The sequence below is a fragment of the Erpetoichthys calabaricus genome, chromosome 13 (assembly GCF_900747795.2).
Source record: "Erpetoichthys calabaricus chromosome 13, fErpCal1.3, whole genome shotgun sequence".
Classification (NCBI taxonomy): Eukaryota; Metazoa; Chordata; class Cladistia; order Polypteriformes; family Polypteridae; genus Erpetoichthys; species Erpetoichthys calabaricus.
The window spans coordinates 12,543,256-12,562,520 of NC_041406.2; the positions used below are offsets into that span (position 1 = coordinate 12,543,256).

Here is a 19,265-nt window from a genome sequence, read left to right on the forward strand (position 1 = left end):
GGAGTTCGCTGGAGTGCTGGTGGCTTCCTCGTCATTTGCACCTCATTAGTAACTGATGGCCGCTTCAGAACACAGGAGAGAACTCGACCCCAAGTGTTCAGTTTAAAGCTAAAACCGGCAACAGTATGGTTCTGGATCGTAACAAACGGCAAATGAACTGTAAAACACAGTAAAGTGAGCAGAAAGCCTCTCAGTCCAGTGTGTGATGCCCATCAATGGGTCTTTTGTAAAGAAGTGGTCAGTAGATTTAGTTGACGTCCGCTCATTTCCTCTTCCTCTGTTTGTATCCCTGCCATCCATCTTGAAGTTTCTTATCATTCGAATGCTTTTGCTGACGTGACCTTCGGTGTCCGTCTTATTGTCGAGGTCACCTGCATTATATGAATAACTCCGTACAGCATGATATACATAGAAAGTTTTAATGAATAAAATTTACAAAACAATGGCATTAAAACACATTTCCCCCCCCCCCACCCTCTGTAAACCTTTGCCATACAAAACTGTTGTTGTTGTCTACGTCTTTGTCTTCGAATCCGGGCCCCCTCTCGGTGTAAGATACCACTGGCACAACATAGCTGAAATTCGTGCATCTAAGGACAGAGCGAAGTAATTTACAGATGGCGGGCTAGTCTCTGGGACATCTGGCCAGATACGGTGGGCACGTGTGACCCTCAGGACACTACGTTGCCTTGTGAAAGTGACCTGGTCATCTCTGTGTGGACAAAGTAGGTCTTCAGTTCTCCTTTTCCTTTGACGTTGATGATTCCTCGGCATGTACACATGTATCCCAGGTTCTGCAGAATCTTGCTGGTTTCCTCCGTTACCTTCAAAAAAACAAAAAAAACAACAATGGAAGGCCGTCACCCAGGAGTTGTTCTCCGAAAACCATTTTACACACAAGGCAGTAATGAGGAGGTCTGAGGGGGCTTCTGGAATCAACATCACTTAACATGGAGGCGAGTCCTGGTCATCTAACACAGCAGGTTACACCCCAATTTGGACTTTAAATGCCTTCTGAGGTATCAGTCGAGAACAAAGACATGAAGATTAAAGGGAACCGCAGCATCGCTCACCTCATTAGTACTTCACGCACCAGTGTGAAAATGGCCGGGACCCCCCTTTGTCACTGGATACGGGGGAGCAGCCATGGGAGACATGGGTTGTGTCGGGGGCCTCTGCCAGGGGAGCTGCATGGCGCCGTACAGCTTAACGTGCCCATCGGGTGGGGCGCAGCCACCCCCAGAAGTTGGTCGACGAGCACCTGCAGCACTTCCGGGTGGGCTATAAGAGGAGCCTGCAGACACTTCTCAGGGCGCCAGAGTCGGGAGGAGGATGAAGACGAAGACGCCCTGGGAGGAGAATGATTGGGGTGACTTTTCTGTGTGTGTTTGGGGACTGAGTTATGTCTGTGGGGTTCACACTGAAGACGGGCCCACAGGTGTTTTGGTTCGTTTTACACGCACCTCCGGTGTCAGTTTGTGTCGGGTCGGCGCCAATAAAGCGCCTTTGCCACAGTATGCATGTTGTGAGGTACAAACTATTGCAATAATTTTAAATTGTACGAGTTTCTAATGTAACTTAATACCATATTACTGAATAGTATGTCACAGTCTAGGACAGGGGGTCCCCAGCTCCGGTCCTGGTGGGCCGCCATAGCTGCAGGTTTTCATTCTAATCCTATTCTTAACTCTTTGAGGGCTGAATATTTTTTCCAAAAAACTCAGTTTTCTGAAAAGCACACAACGCACCGAGCGCCACACATGAAGTCGACATGAAACGTCTGTTGCTACACGCTGTGGCTGCTGTTGGCGCCTGTCCGCCATCTCTGGTCAGCAGGAATGCATGGCGGGCCGGCTGGCTACCTCTCTGTCTTCACACAGCAGGTGCAGTGAGATGCAATATGGTTTGTACCGCTTGTCACCATAAGTGGTGGTCCTCCTAGGCCACGGGTGTCGAACTCCAGGCCTGGAGGGCCGCAGTGGCTGCAGGTTTTCATTCTAACAGTGGCCCAGTTCTCACTGCTAATTATCTCCTTTTCCCTTCATCTTAATAGCCCTGTTTTTAAGGATTCAGTCCTCTCAATTGATTCTTTTCTTCATTAAATGGCAGCCAAACAAAAATGAGATGTGAAACGAGCCGACAGATGTCCAGCTAAATTGGGGCTTCAAACTCCAACCAGTTCCTTAATGAGAAGCCAGTTCTGGCCGTTAACTAAACCCGTTGTTTAATTCCATGGCTCTCGTTCTTCCACAGCAGACATTTCCCAAACTGTTGATTTTCTGTTTCTGATTACAGACCTGAGAGATCAGCTTTACCGAGACCATCACCTTTCTTTATGTTCAGATAATGTGCTTATTTGGTCGCCTGTTTGTTCATTTTGTGTCACATTATTGTTCGGCTGCTAATTAAGGAAAAAGAAAGAACTAAAGGGTCTGAGCCGAGTTAATTAAAACTAAGGCAAAAGTTAATTAGCAGCAAAACAGGTCACTAATTAAGAAGGTGGTTACAATGAAAACCTGCAACCATTGCGGCCCTCCAGGACCGGAGTTCGACACCCCTGTCCTGCTGTAGGCGCATCAGCTACACGAACGAGTTCAGACGATGATCAGCTGGGGCCCGATAGGCTGATGCTGGCACCTCACTTTCATTTTCGATATCCATCTCCAGATCACTTGCATCAAACTCCAAGCCTGATTCAGCGATAACACGTAAAACGTCCATGGAGTAGTTTGCTTTAGTCACCAGATGGCGATGCCATGTTAGAGGCGGTTTACTCTTTACTACTCATTCATGTGCGGGGGATCGAGGTCAAATCAACAAAGCTACATAACTTTACTTCAAGCAAAGAGAGCCGAACTAAAACATAAGGGCGAGTTTTGTTGCAGTTTACAGCCGATTATCGTCCTCTGCTCCTGAATTTTGACAAAAGTCAACATCAGCCCTGAAAGAGTTAATTAGTTTGTAATTGTTTTGTTGCTAATTTATTCCTTTTGCATTCATTTTAATTGAGCTGCTGTTGCTGTTGTTGAAGACTCGGACCCCTTAATTGTTTCTTTTTCCTTAACAATAACGAGATACAAAATGAGCCAAGACAGCAAACTGTGTCCATCATACAATATCTGAAAATAAAGGAAGATGGAGGTCTCAGGAATGTCGATCTGCTCAGGTCCACAAAACATTTGACCAGAAGTCTTAGAAAAGAGGGTGGCACGGTGCTAGCGCTGCTGCCTCGCAGTAAGGAGACCTGGAGTTTGCATGTTCTCCCCGTGTCTGCGTGGGTTTCCTCCCACAGTCCAAAGACATGCAGGTCAGGTGCATTGGTGATCCTAAATTGTCCCTGGTGTGTGTGTGTGTGTGCCCTGTGGTGGGCTGGCGTCCTGCCCGAGGTTTGTTCCTGAGTTGGGTGGGATTGGCTCCAGCAGACCCCCGGTGACCCTGTAGTTAGGATATAGCGGGTTGGATAATGACTGACTGACATAACGAGATACAAAATGAGCCAAAACAGGAGCAGCCAAGGAGAATGGAGGACCACCATTCTCACTCTTTTCATAATTAGTGACCGGTTTTTGCTGCTAATTAACTCCTTTTGAATTCATTTGAATTGACTTCTTCTTGAAGACCCAGACCCCTGAATTGTTTCTTTTTCCGTAATTAGCAGCCAAACAATAATGAGATACAAAATGAGCCAAAACAACTGGTGTCCATCACACAACATCTGAAAATAGAGAAAGGTGAATGTCTCAGGAATGTTGATCTGCTCAGGTCCACTAAACATTTGAACGGAGCTCTCAGAAAAGAGAAATGTCTGCTGTGACACAATGAGAACAACAACAAGCCATGGAATTAAAGAACAAGACTCGGCACCTAATTAAGCAGCTGGTTGGAGTTTGAGGCCCTGACTTAGGTGGTCTTCATTTAAGGAAAGAAATGAAGAAATTCAGAGGAACAAGCAATTCAATTGAACTGAATGGAAAAGAAGTTAATTAGCAGCACAAACTGGTCACCAATTAAGAAAAGGCTTAGAATGAAAACCTGCAGCCACTGTGGCCCTCCAGGACCCCTGGTCTAGGACCATCTGAACATAAACCTGATCCACTTCTCCAGTGCTCATTTATCACTGGTTCCACTTTCCTCCACTGCAGGATTCGCACGTGGGTCACATTTCACTTCAGTTGTTGAATGTTCTTTGCAGACAAAGAAGAACATCTCATCGTCATCACACGTACGTCAGTACCCATGCAGTGTACCAAATGCACCATATAGAACTGGCAACCATGCAGCCACTCATTAAACTGGCCGGGGGCACACTGGAGGGACACCACTGCGTCACGCTACCTGTAGAGAATCAAGCTGAGGAGAGATGGTGGATGCTGCCTGGAGGTTCAAGTAAAAGGACATTTGACAAAAATAACTGAGATTGGTATACAAAATACAGCAGCGCAAGTAGTTAAGGGTTGAAGCGCAGTGGTAAGACCAGCAATGATGTATGGAGCCAAGACATGAACAGTAAAGACAGCAAAGCTGGAGAAGGTGGTGGACGTGGTAGAAATGAGAAGGTTGAGATGGATGTGTGGAGTTAGAAATGAGACAACCAGAGGTAGAACAAAAGTGGAAGAGAGATCTACAAAAGTCCAGGAAAGGAGGATGAAGTGGTAGGATATGCGATGAGGAGAAACAATGAATACATGGGACCAAAAGAGTGACAGGAGTGAAAGGGGAAAAGAAAGTGAGGGAGGCCAATGTAGAGGTGGATGGATGAAGCAAAGGGCCTGACTGGCGTGGAGCTGCAGGACTGAGCTGTTTGGAGAAGGTTGATCAAGCACATCAACCCTTTATAGAAATGGGGAAAAATGAAGAAGAAGATCTTCAACAGTCCACAGTTAGATAAGCTGGTTGAAGTGTGTGGATGTATGATGAGGAGAACCAATGAAAATGTGAGCAAAAGAGTGATGGGAGTGGAAGTCCAGGGGAAATAAAAGTGAGGGAGGTCAAAGTAGAGGTGGATGGATAAAGTCAAAGAAAATCTGAAGGAAAAGGGCTTGACTGGCGAGAACGTGCAGGAAATGAACTGTATGGAGAAGGTTGATCAAGCAGATTGACCCCACATAGAAGAGGAAGAAGAAGACAAACCATATTAGTATAAGTTGGAATTTCTCAGAGCACCATGAGAGCACCAAGCTGAGGAACTGCCTCTGTTACTCCATAGCTCAATTTGAAATGTTTTCAGTTGCCTTAACCCAGAATACACTGCCGACTCACAGCTCGAACACCATCATTAAGTTAGTGGATAACACAACGATGATGGGTCTCCTGAGCAATGGGGATGTGTCGGCTTACAGAGCGGAGCTACAAGGAGTTCTGACTGGTGCAACAATCTGCCTCTTAATGTGGACGAGGCGAAAGAGATGGCCTCTGCTGTCCACAAATCACTGAACATCGAGCGCTCTGTTGTGGAAGAGCACCAAATTCCTTGGTGTGCACCTGGCAGCTGACCCTACTTAGTCAACTAACACAAGCTCCATAGCCAAGAAGGTGCAGCAGCGTCCACACTCCCTTCGGTGGCTGAAGAGGACAAGCCTACCACATCACATTCTACGAGGGCATCATCGAGAAGGTTCTGACCAGCTGCATCACTGTCTGGTTTGGGAAGTGCCTGAAAGGTCCTACAACGTACAGAACACACAGCAGAATGATCAGTGGGACTCGTCTGCTCTCCATTACCAACATCTTTATAAAGCAAAACATACAGCATCGTGAAGGACTGACTGATAGATTCTATCTACTGTATCTATCTATTATATAGTGCTTATCTATATCTCATTTCACATCTATCTATCATATAGTGTTTTTCTATCTATCATATAGCGCTTTTCTATCTATCTATTATATAGTGCTTTTCTATCTATCTATCTATCTATTATATAGTGCTTATCTATCTATCTATCTATTATATAGTGCTTATCTATCTATCTATCTATCTATTATATAGTGCTTTTCTGTCTATCTATAGCTCCTTTCACATCTATCTATTATATAGTGCTTTTCTATCTATCTATCTATTATATAGTGCTTTTCTATCTATCATATAGTGCTTTTCTATCTATCTACTGTATCTATCTATTATATAGTGCTTTTCTATCTATCTATCTATTATATAGTGCTTTTCTATCTATCTATCTACTGTATCTATCTATTATATAGTGCTTTTCTATCTATCTATCTACTGTATCTATCTATTATATAGTGCCTTTCTTATCTATCTATCTATCTATCTATCTATTATATAGTGCTTTTCTATCTATCTATCATATAGCACATTTCTATCTATCTATCTACTGTATCTATTATATAGTGCTTATCTATCTATCTATCTATCTATCTATCTATCTATCTATTATATAGTGCTTTTCTGTCTATCTATTATATAGTGCTTTTCTATCTATCTATTATATAGTGCTTTTCTATCTATCTATCTATCATATAGTGCTTTTCTATCTATCTACTGTATCTATCTATTATATAGTGCCTTTCTTATCTATCTATCTATCTATCTATCTATCTATCTATCTATCTATTATATAGTGCTTATCTATCTATCTATCTATCTATTATATAGTGCTTTTCTATCTATCATATAGCGCTTTTCTATCTATCTACTATATCTATCTATTATATAGTGCTTATCTATCTATCTATCTATTATATAGTGCTTTTCTATCTATCATATAGTGCTTTTCTATCTATCTACTGTATCTATCTATTATATAGTGCTTTTCTATCTATCTATCTATTATATAGTGCTTTTCTATCTATCTATCTACTGTATCTATCTATTATATAGTGCTTTTCTATCTATCTATTATATAGTGCTTTTCTATCTATCTATCTACTGTATCTATTATATAGTGCCTTTCTTATCTATTTATCTATCTATCTATTATATAGTGCTTATCTATCTATCTATCTATTATATAGTGCTTTTCTGTCTATCTATAGCTCCTTTCACATCTATCTATTATATAGTGCTTTTCTATCTATCTATCTATTATATAGTGCTTTGCTATCTATCATATAGTGCTTTTCTATCTATCTACTGTATCTATCTATTATATAGTGCTTTTCTATCTATCTATCTATTATATAGTGCTTTTCTATCTATCTATCTACTGTATCTATCTATTATATAGTGCTTTTCTATCTATCTATCTACTGTATCTATTATATAGTGCCTTTCTTATCTATCTATCTATCTATTATATAGTGCTTTTCTATCTATCTATCTATCATATAGCACTTTTCTATCTATCTATCTACTGTATCTATCTATTATATAGTGCTTATCTATCTATCTATTATATAGTGCTTATCTATCTATCTATCATATAGTATTTTTCTATCTATCATATAGCGCTTTTCTATCTATCTATTATATAGTGCTTATCTATCTATTATATAGTGCTTATCTATCTATCTATTATATAGTGCTTATCTATCTATCTATTATATAGTGCTTTTCTATCTATCTATCTACTGTATCTATCTATTATATAGTGCCTTTCTTATCTATCTATCTATCTATTATATAGTGCTTATCTATCTATCTATTATATAGTGCTTATCTATCTATTATATAGTGCTTTTCTATCTATCTATCATATAGTGTTTTTCTATCTATCTACTGTATCTATTATATAGTGCTTTTCTATCTATCTATCTATTATATAGTACTTTTCTATCTATCTACTGTATCTATCTATTATATAGTGCTTTTCTATCTATCTATTATATAGTGCTTTTCTATCTATCTACTGTATCTATTATATAGTGCCTTTCTTATCTATCTATCTATCTATCTATTATATAGTGCTTTTCTATCTATCTACTATATCTATCTATCTATTATATAGTGCTTATCTATCTATCTATCTATCTATCTATTATATAGTGCTTATCTATCTATCTATCTATTATATAGTGCTTATCTATCTATCTATCTATCTATCTATCTATCTATCTATCTATCTATCATATAGTATTTTTCTATCTATCATATAGCGCTTTTCTATCTATCTATTATATAGTGCTTATCTATCTATCTATCTATTATATAGTGCTTATCTATCTATCTATCTATCTATCTATCTATCTATCTATCTATCTATCATATAGTATTTTTCTATCTATCATATAGCGCTTTTCTATCTATCTATTATATAGTGCTTATCTATCTATCTATCTATTATATAGTGCTTATCTATCTATCTATTATATAGTGCTTTTCTATCTATCTATCTACTGTATCTATCTATTATATAGTGCCTTTCTTATCTATCTATCTATCTATCTATTATATAGTGCTTATCTATCTATCTATCTATCATATAGTGCTTTTCTATCTATCTACTGTATCTATTATATAGTGCTTTTCTATCTATCTATCATATAGTGCTTTTCTATCTATCTATCATATAGTGCTTTTCTATCTATCTATCTATCTATCTATCTATTATATAGTGCTTATCTATCTATCTATCTATCTATCTATTATATAGTGCTTTTCTGTCTATTATATAGTGCTTTTCTATCTATCTATTATATAGTGCTTTTCTATCTATCTATCTATCTATCTATCTATCTATCTATCTATCATATAGTGCTTTTCTATCTATCTATCTATCATATAGTGCTTTTCTATCTATCTACTGTATCTATCTATTATATAGTGCTTTTCTATCTATCTACTGTATCTATCTATTATATAGTGCCTTTCTTATCTATCTATCTATCTATCTATCTATCTATCTATTATATAGTGCTTATCTATCTATCTATCTATCTATCTATTATATAGTGCTTATCTATCTATTATATAGTGCTTTTCTATCTATCTATCTATCTATCTATCTATCTATCTATCTATCTATCTATCTATCTATCTATCTATCTATTATATAGTGCTTATCTATCTATCTATCTATCTATTATATAGTGCTTTTCTATCTATCTATCTATCTATCTATCTATTATATAGTGCTTTTCTGTCTATCTATAGCTCCTTTCACATCTATCTATTATATAGTGCTTATATATCTATCTATCTATCTATCTATCTATCTATCTATCTATCTATCTATCTATCTATCTATCTATCTCTTTTTTCTGTGGTGGCGCACTCTTTCAGAATCAGATTTATCAGCCAAGTATACACACACACACAAGGAATTTGACTCCGGTTTGAGTGACTCTCCAATTACAAGCTACATAGTTGACATACACTCGTTAAAAACGATTAATCGCACAAAAACATCCCAAGGCACAGCACTGTTCTACTAACCACAGACACATTCTGTCTCACACACATCCTCAAATGTCCCGAGGAGCAGGACCACCAGAAAAGCCGGTAAAAAAAAAAACAGCAGCTCCAAAACCAGCCTTCACACACACAGCACTTAGGGAGTACTTTGGGCGCCTCACCCGGCTGCTCCGTCCCTTTGCCCACCGCTGTCTGCATCAGAGGCAACCCACATACTACCCACTAAGCCACCGGCCCGGTGAGACTCGCTAGTGACCACAAACCCAGCCAGATGGACTCCAGGAGCCAGGAGATGCGTCTGAAGTGCTGTGTCTGCAAGATGGCGATCACGGAGCTGCTTTTGTGTCAGCTTCTCCTGGCAGTCGTGTCCTCCTCAGACAGGTCTTGACCACTGGCCCAAGGGTGCTACGTTAGTATTTCCAAAGTACATCTGGGTAGATGTCATGGCGCAGCCACTGATCTGTAGTTTAGCACAGTTCTCCACCTGCCTTGTACTTGTCCCGTGTTTTTATAGATGTTGCACCGCCGACCGGGGGAATGCACTGCACTCGTCCACACACCATATTGCAGCACTCTATGCTGCAATACGTTGTAGGAATATTATGACAATAAAGACACTTGACTTGCAGAGACAACAAAATGGATTTATAGTCTGAGAATGGCACTTGAAAGAAAAGGCCACCATCTTGAGTAGAGATGAGTCCAAGCTTAGTGTCCATGTATTTATTCTGTTAACTGTACGTATGATTATTTGCATGATGAGGGGTGTTTTGTGTTTTAATTGTGGTGGTAAAAAATCATCTTTGGTGTTTAGATAGATAGATAGATAAATAGATATGAAAGGCACTATATAATAGATAGATACTTTATTAATCCCAAGGGGAAATTCACAGTATTTATGGTAGTCTAGGCACTTTTTATAACTTTTTGGTTAGTACATTAGAAAAATTATTGGTGTTTTGGTAAATTATGCACATTATACAACCCTTTTTTATTATGAAAAGGTTAAGTAAGTGTTGCTGTGGGAGGTTCGGAACGCATTATGGGTATTTCCATTATTTCTTATGGGAAAAATAGTCTTGAGTTACAACCAACTTGAGTTACAACCAGCCCTCGTGAACAAATTGAATTTGTAAGTCAAGGGTCCACTGTATGTACTGTTTATTGTGGTGGACGGCCGGCAGCTCATCCTGGCCGGGTCGCCCCTGTGATGGAAGGATGGGGGAAGGCAGCTTTTCCAGGACACTGCCTCCCCCAAAACACTAGATGACAGCTCCCCTGGAGTGTAGCGGTGCCCCGGATTCCCGCAGGGCATCCTGGGACTTGGAGTCCGGTTTCTCAGCCCTGTTGGGTACCGTGGGTGCCGCCAGGGGGACCTGTGAAAGGACCTGGGGAGTCAAGGCTTTCCTTGCAGCCCAGAAGTGCTTGGAAGTCATGAGGACAGAAGCCCTACAGTACTGCCGGGCTGATTTAAAGAGTTCAGACGGAACGGGACGGAAGAGGAGAAGTACTTCCGGGTCAAGGACTATAGGGTGGTCCACATCTAATTATGCAATTTTTATTACGCTATAACTTATTAAGTTTATTACATAGAGAATTCACAGCACCTGCCCCGCACATACGAGATTTCACTTAAAATTCTTTTTGTTGCCGATAGATGGCAGCACCTGCCCTGCATTCCAAAATGGCGGGGAGATGGTTGTCAGTCGAACAGTGGACCACCCTGGTACATAAAGGACTGCTGGAGACCCAGCAAGTGAGCCGGAGTCAGGAGAAGGTGGACAGAGCTTGCTGGGAGGAGTGGTGGAGAGAGAGAATATTGTGTTTATTGTGGCTATGGTGCTTTGGAGGCACTGGAAAAGAAGAAATAATTAAAAGAATACTTCTTGGTCGGGTCCTCCCTGCATGGAGTTTGCATGTTCTCCCCGTGTGTGTCTGCGTGGGTTTCCTCCCACAGTCCAAAGACATGCAGGTTAGGTGGATTGGCGATTCTAAATTGGCCTGGGTGTGTGCTTGGTGTGTGTCTCCTGCGGTGGGTTGGTGCTCTGCCCGGGATTGGTTCCCCTGCCTTGCCCTGTGTTGGCTGGGATTGGCTCCAGCAGAGCCCCGTGACCCTGTGTTAGGATTCAGCGGGTTGGAAAATGGATGGTTGGGTGAATACTTCTTGGTGCTTTTGTGTCCCGAGTGTCTGTCTGTTGGGTTTAAGGGGCAACAGCGAGTGCTAGTGTTCTTACATATACGGTGCCAGTCAAACATTTCAGAACACCTCAGTCCATCCATCCATTGTCCAACCCGCTGAATCCGAACACAGGGTCACGGGGGTCTGCTGGAGCCAATCCCAGCCAACACAGGGCACAAGACAGGAAACAATCCTGGGCAGGGTGCCAACCCACCGCAGGACACACACAAACACACCCACACACCAAGCACACACTAGGGCCAATTTAGAATTTCCAATCCACCTAACCTGCATGTCTTTGGACTGTGGGAGGAAACCGGAGCGCCCGGAGGAAACCCACGCAGACACGGGGAGAACATGCAAACTCCACGCAGGGAGGACCCGGGAAGTGAACCCGGGTCCCCAGGTCACCCAACTGCGAGGCAGCAGCGCTACCCACTGCGCCACTGTGCCGCCCGAACACCTCAGTTTTTATGGAAAAACATTAATGTGTTAATGTTTCATGAAATCAAGACATAGAAGAAATAAATAATGGCAAATAAAAAGTCAAGGAATCATCAAATTTTTGATTCATTCAAGCAGCCTGCACCCTTTGCTGATGTAACAGACAAACTGTGGTAGCCCTTTTGATTCACAACGCCAGTCACCCACTCTGCCTCCATGCAGACCATCACACTTCCTCCTCCGTGTTTGACATTTGGTGTCACACACTGAGGGACCATCCTGTCACCAACTCAACGGTGTACAGACACCCTGCGTGATGAAGTGAAGATTTCAAATTTGGGAGTCATTGGCCCATAAGACTTTGTCCAGTCTGCAGGCATCCACAGCCAGTATTTCAAGACCCCATTTAGTCCTTTAAGGCAGGGGTCCTGGAGGACCACCGTGGCTTCAGGTGTTCATTTCTAACCCTTTTTTTTAAATGAATGCCCCGTTTGTTCTGCTAATTAACTTCTTTTAAATTCATTTTAATTGAATTGCTTGTCTAAGATTTGTTCCCCTGAATTTCTTCATTTCGTTCCTTAAATGGCACCCAAACAGAAGGAGCCAACAGACGACCAACGAAGTCAGGGCCTCAAACTCCAACCAGCTGCTTAATTAGGCGCCGAGTCTTGTTGTTCTTTAATTCCGTGGCGTGTTGCTGCTCTCGTTGTGCATTAGCAGACATTTCTGAAATTGCTGATCTTCTCTTTTCTAAGAGCTCTGTTCAAATGTTTGTGGACCTGAGCAGATTGACATTCCTGAGACCTTCATCGTTCTTTATTTTCAGATACTGTATGATGGACACCAGTTGTTTTGGCTCATTTTGTATCTCATTATTGTTTGGCTGCTAATTACAGAAAAAGAAACAATTCAGGGGTCTGAGTCTTCAAGAACAAGTCAATTAAAATGAATTCAAAAGAAGTTAATTACCAGCAAAAACAAGTCACTCATTAAGAAAAGGGTGAGAATGGTGGTCCTCCAGGACCAGGGTTGGCGACCCCTGCTTTAAGGAATGGCCTTCTTATCTGCCACTCGCCGTGTCAAACCTGCTGCACAAAGTCTCCTCTTCTCAGTCCAAACTGACACTTTGCTTTTGTCGACCTGCACTGTTAAGTTGTGCTTGAAGCTGTCGTGCTGTGAGGCGCCTGTCATTCAAGCTGATGACCCTCAGCAACGTGTCCTCTGATTGGCTCGTCACTTTGGCTTTGCCAGATCTCCTCCAGTTTCTAATTGAGACCACTGGACTTCGCTGACCGTACTTTGATTTTTTTTTTTGTTGTTTGCAATCTCTCAAAATGAAAGGCCTACACTTCTAAGGGTAATAACGCTCTGTCTCATTTCGTTTGTCAATTGACGTTTTCTTGCCATTATCACTAGAATATTGTCCAAGTCGCAGTTCAGAGGGTGTGGCAACACAGTCTGCTTTAAGACAGGCAAGAGGGGCTTTAAGTAATCGCCAGAAGTTGGGACACCTGTGCAAACTGCTTACCAAAACAAAAATAGTAGCATGGAACAATGTGAAAAAATGTAAAGCTTTCAAACAATAGTTATAAATGGTAAATCTGAATTACTGGGAGTATAAAAAAACAACTCAATCATCACAGTAGTGTCACATGTTTCCCATTTGCTGATATTAATACCATAAATGAAGTAGCTAAAATGAAACATTTCTCAACAAGATGAGACTTTGTAACCTATTGGTCGTTTCCTGAAGAAGGCCCATTAGACATATATAAACGAAAGACCTGTGTGTGTGTGTGTGTGTGTGGAGCAGTCCACTCTCCTCACGCTCAACGGCAGCCACTAGATGGCGCTTGCCTGCCCCTCACTTTTCACTACGAAAGACACGTGTGCGGCAAACACCGCAACGACGACGTTGTGCTAATGACACACATGAAGAGACACAACGTCGAAACGAAGCAAACACCGCAGCTCGACAACACCTCAGCAACGCAGGGCAAGGCTTGAAGTTTTCACTAACAACCATCGTCTATCTGGAGGCATTTTCTCGAGACAAAGGTTAATAGGATGATATGCCTAAGACAGCGGTTCTCAAAAAAGGGGGCGCGAATGTTGCCATATGTGGAGTAATTTCGCTATTCATAGGGAAATTTTAAACTTGTAGTGGTGTATTGGCATCAAAACATATAGAAATACATTTTATTAGGGTTTCAAAAAAACTTTAGGGGGGCGCGATTAAAACTGTTATGAAAACTCGGATCGCAAATACTTAAATGTTGAGAAATGCTGGCCTAAGATAAGGTACAGCCAGGGTCTTCTTACAAAAGCCAGCGGGGCAGCAAGCACAGGTGGGTCCACATCCTCCACCCAAGAGTTAGCAGACGCCTTTCCAACTTCACCAATGCAGTAAAACTGACTGCTAGGGGGTCTTCAGGTTGTTTTTATTTGCCAGCTAGTTTGTAATGTTCTGGTATTTCTCTTTTTCAGATTTTCTGACCTAAACTTTTAAGTTTAAACCTCTGGGAGTTTACTGCTTACCTTTTCACCATTTTAGACCATTCATTTCATTTCAACTGATTACATCTGAAGAAAAACTGAAGTGTTCTAAAACTTTTGACCGGTGGTGTATTTACAAATTATAACTTTATTTTATATATAATTTTATTTGAACTCCATGTCAACAATTTTGAATTACTGTATATACTCGCGTTTAAGTTCTCCTGCGTATCAGTCAGGAGTTCATTTTACCGTATAATTTCTGGTATTTTATAATGTCGGTCATATAAGTTGAATGTGGAAAACTCGCGCTATTGGTCCAAGAGATTATGATATGCTAACGCTGACCTGAGAGAGGAACCACGGAGCACACGGCCTTTATTTTATGTATTGTGTCTACGTGTCCACACGGTATACCCAGACATGTTCCGAAGTGATGTTTGCACTGTTTTGTGTTTCTTGTATCTCACACCCTCATACACCTTTATTGTAAGAGCATCCCTTATTACGATGGGGCGTTCGATCAGAAGAAAATATGAAGCTGGTTTTAAATTAAAAGTTGTTGAAGTGGCGAAAGAAATTGGTAACTAAGCTGCTGCAACAAAATTCAATGCATCTGAGAAACTGATGTGAGATTGGAGGAGGCAAAAAGATGTAAAAAAAATAAAATTAACTGTCACATTTTTGAACAGGCGTATAAGTCGGGATCTGATTTTATGACGCTCGTTAGGTGGGCTGGCACCTCTGGACAGCAGTCTTCAAATCGTGCCACAGATTCTCAATAGGAAGAAGATCAGGGCTTTGACTCGGCCATTCCAGAACATTCACCTTTCTGATTCTGAGCCATTCCAGTGTCGCTTTGGCCTTCTGCTGAGGCTCATTGTCACTTCCACTCCATTCGATCTGGACGGTTTATAACGGCCATCAAAAGTGGATCAGCAAAGTGAGTGGCGCTAGAAAGGACCGGCAAGGTCCGTCCTTCAAAAGTGGAGCCCCCCCTTTAGGCACCGGCCTGTTGGGACACTTTGTCATTAATTTATGGAATTTAAGTTTTCCATTGCATTGCTAAAAACAAAGTTAGCGTTATGTTGTGTGCAGATTTCGTGTTATGGCTTCAAACTGGCAGTTCTAATACGCATGATGACCACTGGGTCTTAGAAACTGGCAGCTATGGGGTCAGGCAAAACTTTCACGCTTCAGTATTCAGGACCCTTGGAAGTTGTCCTCATTTTCTGCATGACAAAAGATTTGCCCACATATTTATCCATTCAGTATTTTGAATGTGAACTCTTATGCTGTGACAATACGTTTCCAAAGTCCAAATGAACCATTTTGTGTAGATATTGAGCTGAAGAAGACAAACTCCACAGTTCGTGAGTATTCAAGGCTTACGCATTCCTACTCTGTCGAGAAGTAACAGCCCTCATTATGTTGGCTATGTAATTACGCCCCAGCTCTGCACATTGGGATTCATCCACATGCTTCTTTAGAGAGACCCTCTCGGTTGGAAGGCTGGCGCCTCTGGACAGCAGTTTTCAAATCGTGCCACTGTTTCTCAGTATGGTGAAGATCAGGGCTTTGACTCGGCCATTGCAGAACATTCACCTTTCTGATTCTGAGCCATTCCAGTGTCGCTTTTTTCGGGTTTCAAGACCACGTGAGTATATACGGTATGTTGTTAGGCCCATAACGTAAAAGCCAAATGAAAATCCATTTTCATTCCAGATTGTAATTCATGTGATAAAACAGGACAAACACAGAGGGGCTGTAAATATGCTGGCGACTGTGCATTCTGGGTATCCCTCACTAGATACAGAAGCCCTTCCTTCATTAGCAGCAGTAGAACCTCAGTGTCAGGTTTTGGTCTTCCGGTTTGACGCTCCATCTTTGTCTCACCCCTTTGTTTGGAGCTGCTCAGATTTATTTTGCTTGACAGTACTTCGACCCTTGCCTTCCATTTTTTTTTTTGACTACGGTTCTTGTCTCTCGTCATCTCCTGATCCTCTGTTTCAGTAGATTCAGCACCACAGCACCATCTCCCAGAATAGCCGGAGGTGATAAAGACAATCATTCACAAAATTCCAAGAACGCACAGCAGGAGCAAATGGGACGAGGATATGCGTGGCACAGATCGTGCTATTAATATTTTCACTTCGCCTCTGTTTTGACAGCTGCCATGCCATCGTGCGAGATATTAGAGGACGGCACAATAGTTTTACAATTAGCCCTTCGCCGAGGGTCTAAGAAAGAAAATCTTAAATGAGAATGAGGAATTCACTTGCAGATAAAAGGAAGGTACAAAGGGACGCGCTAATTAGCGGCTCGTCTGATGGCTTATTCTTTCTTGCCAGAGTTTGAAGCTTTAATAACGTTAATGAATGTAATGATAGTACAATTCAAATTAGAAGCAAGGCATCCAGGGGGGCTTGATGGATTTTTGGGCGCTGAGCTGTAATTTTCCAATAGTTGCAGTGTGTCAGGTCCATAATAGAAAGTTAAATTTAAAACACTATGGTGCTACTGGAGGAAGGGGATATATACAGTATATATATTTTTTCCCTTTGTAGTCCCTAACTTAAAACTGTCCGATTGTACCCAAGTTTTAGGGAAGCCTGCTGATGCATGAAAGTGGCAAACAAAAAGGTTTCCACTCAACGACAGAAATTTCTTTCTTTCTGACCAGAAATTCTCAGGTTTTGGCTTCTTGTTTGTCTCCTGGCCTAAGTAACCTAATCATTTCCGCTCCGTTCGATTTGGATGGTTTATAACGGCCATCAAAAGTGGATCAGCAAAGTGAATGACACTAGAAAGGACCGGCAAGGTCCATCCTTCAAAAGTGGAGCCCCCCCCCTCCAGGCACCGGCCTGTTGGGACACTTACGTTTTCAATTTAAGTTTTCCATTGCATTGCTAAAGACAAAGATAGCGTTATGTTGTGTGCAGATTTCTTGTTACGGCTTCAAACTGGCAGTTCTAATACGCATGATGACCACTGGGGCTTAAAAACAGGCAGCTGTGGGATCAGGCAACGCGTTCACGCTTCACAGTGGCATGCAAAAGTATTCAGGACCCTTGGAAGTTGTCCTGATTTTCTGCATGACAAAAGATTTGCCCACATATTTATCCATTCAGTATTCTGAATGTGAAATCTGTTATAACAATACATTTCCAAATGAACCTTTTTCTGTGGATATTGAGCTGAAGAAGACAAACTCCACAGTTTGTGAGTATTCAAGGCCTACACATTCCTACTTTGTCAAGAAGTAACTGCCCTCATTCTTTTGGGTATGTAAGTACATCCCAGTTCTGCCCTGTGTTCAGGTGGGATTCCTCCCCATTCTTCTTTCTGGAGACCCTCTCGTTTGGTGGGCTGGCACCTCTGGACAGCAGTCTTCAAATCGTGCCACTGATTCTCCATATGGTGAAGATCATGGCTTTGACTTGGCCATTCCAGAACATTCAGCTTTCTGATTCTGAGCCATTCCAGTGTCACTTTGGCCTTCTGCTGAGGCTCATTGTCACTTCCGCTCCATTCGATTTGGACGGTTTATAACGGCCATCAAAATTGGATCAGAAAAGTGAATGACGCTAGAAAGGACCGGCAAGGTCCATCCTTCAAAAGTGGAGCTCCCCCTTTAGGCACCGGCCTGTTGGGACACTTAAGTTTTCAATTTAAGTTTTCCATTGCATTGCTAAAGACAAAGATAGCGTTATGTTGTGTGCAGATTTCTTCTTATGGCTTCAAACTGGCAGTTCTAATACGCATGATGACCACTGGGTCTTAAAAACAGGCAGCTGTGGGATCAGGCAACATGTTCACGCTTCACAGTGGCATGCAAAAGTATTCAGGACCCTTGGAAGTCGTCCTGATTTTCTGCATGACAAAAGATTTGCCCACATATTTATCCATTCGGTATTTTGAATGTGAACTCTTATGCTGTGACAATACGTTTCCAAAGTCCAAATGAACCTTTTTCTGTAGATATTGAGCTGAAGAAGACAAACTCCACAGCTCGTGAGTATTCAAGGCCTACACAAACCAGGGACAATGGATGGACACAAACACCACATAATATTGCTGGAAAACTTGACAGTCGGTTTGGAAGAAGATTCGTCTTTCAACACGACAATGAGCCTCAGCAGAAGGCCAACACAGAAGACACTGGAATGGCTCAGAATCAGAAAGGTGAATGTTCTGGAATGGCCAAGTCAAAGCCATGTTCTTCACCATATGGAGAATCAGTGGCACAATTTGAAGACTGCTGTCCAGAGGTGCCAGCCCACCAACCAAAAGTGTCTCTATAGAAGAAGAATCCCACCTGAACCAAGGGTAGAACTGGGACGTACTTGCATACCCAACAGAACGAGGGCAGTTACTGCAGCAAAAGGCTTCTCAACAAAGTAGGAATGTGTAGGCCTTGAATACTCACGAGCTGTGGAGTTGTCTTCTTCAGCTCAATATCCACAGAAAATATCTTATTTGGACTTTGGAAATGTATTGTTATAACATAAGAGTTCACATTCAAAATACTGAATGGATAAACATGGGGACAACTCTTCTGTCATGCAGGAAATGAGGATGACGTTCAAGGCGACTGAATACTTTTGCATTCCACTGTAAGTACTCAGAGCCTTAGATATGGCACTCCAAATTGTGCTCAGGCCACATGTTTTCAGAAAGATTTGCAAATGTATTAAAAATCCAAAACTGAAATCTCTCATCCATAGAAAGACTCAGACTCTTTGCTGAATACTGTTGCACCCCACTCTATCATTCCAGGTGTGTAAGGACTTTGGGGGGTCACTCTCCTAAGTTCAGTGTGCTCCCCAGTTT

The 19,265-nt window shown here is 41.6% G+C and overlaps 1 protein-coding gene across 1 annotated transcript in view; it reads right to left on the minus strand.

Moving 5' to 3' along the window:
- Positions 1-466: 466 nt before the first annotated feature.
- Positions 467-19,265, minus strand: part of LOC114663989 (adenylate cyclase type 2-like) — a 592,666-nt gene continuing 573,867 nt past the window's right edge. Inside the window, 1 exon segment of the mRNA XM_028817967.2 lies at positions 467-824. Within this exon segment, the coding sequence (XP_028673800.2) occupies positions 672-824 (153 nt within the window). The 3' untranslated portion in view covers positions 467-671.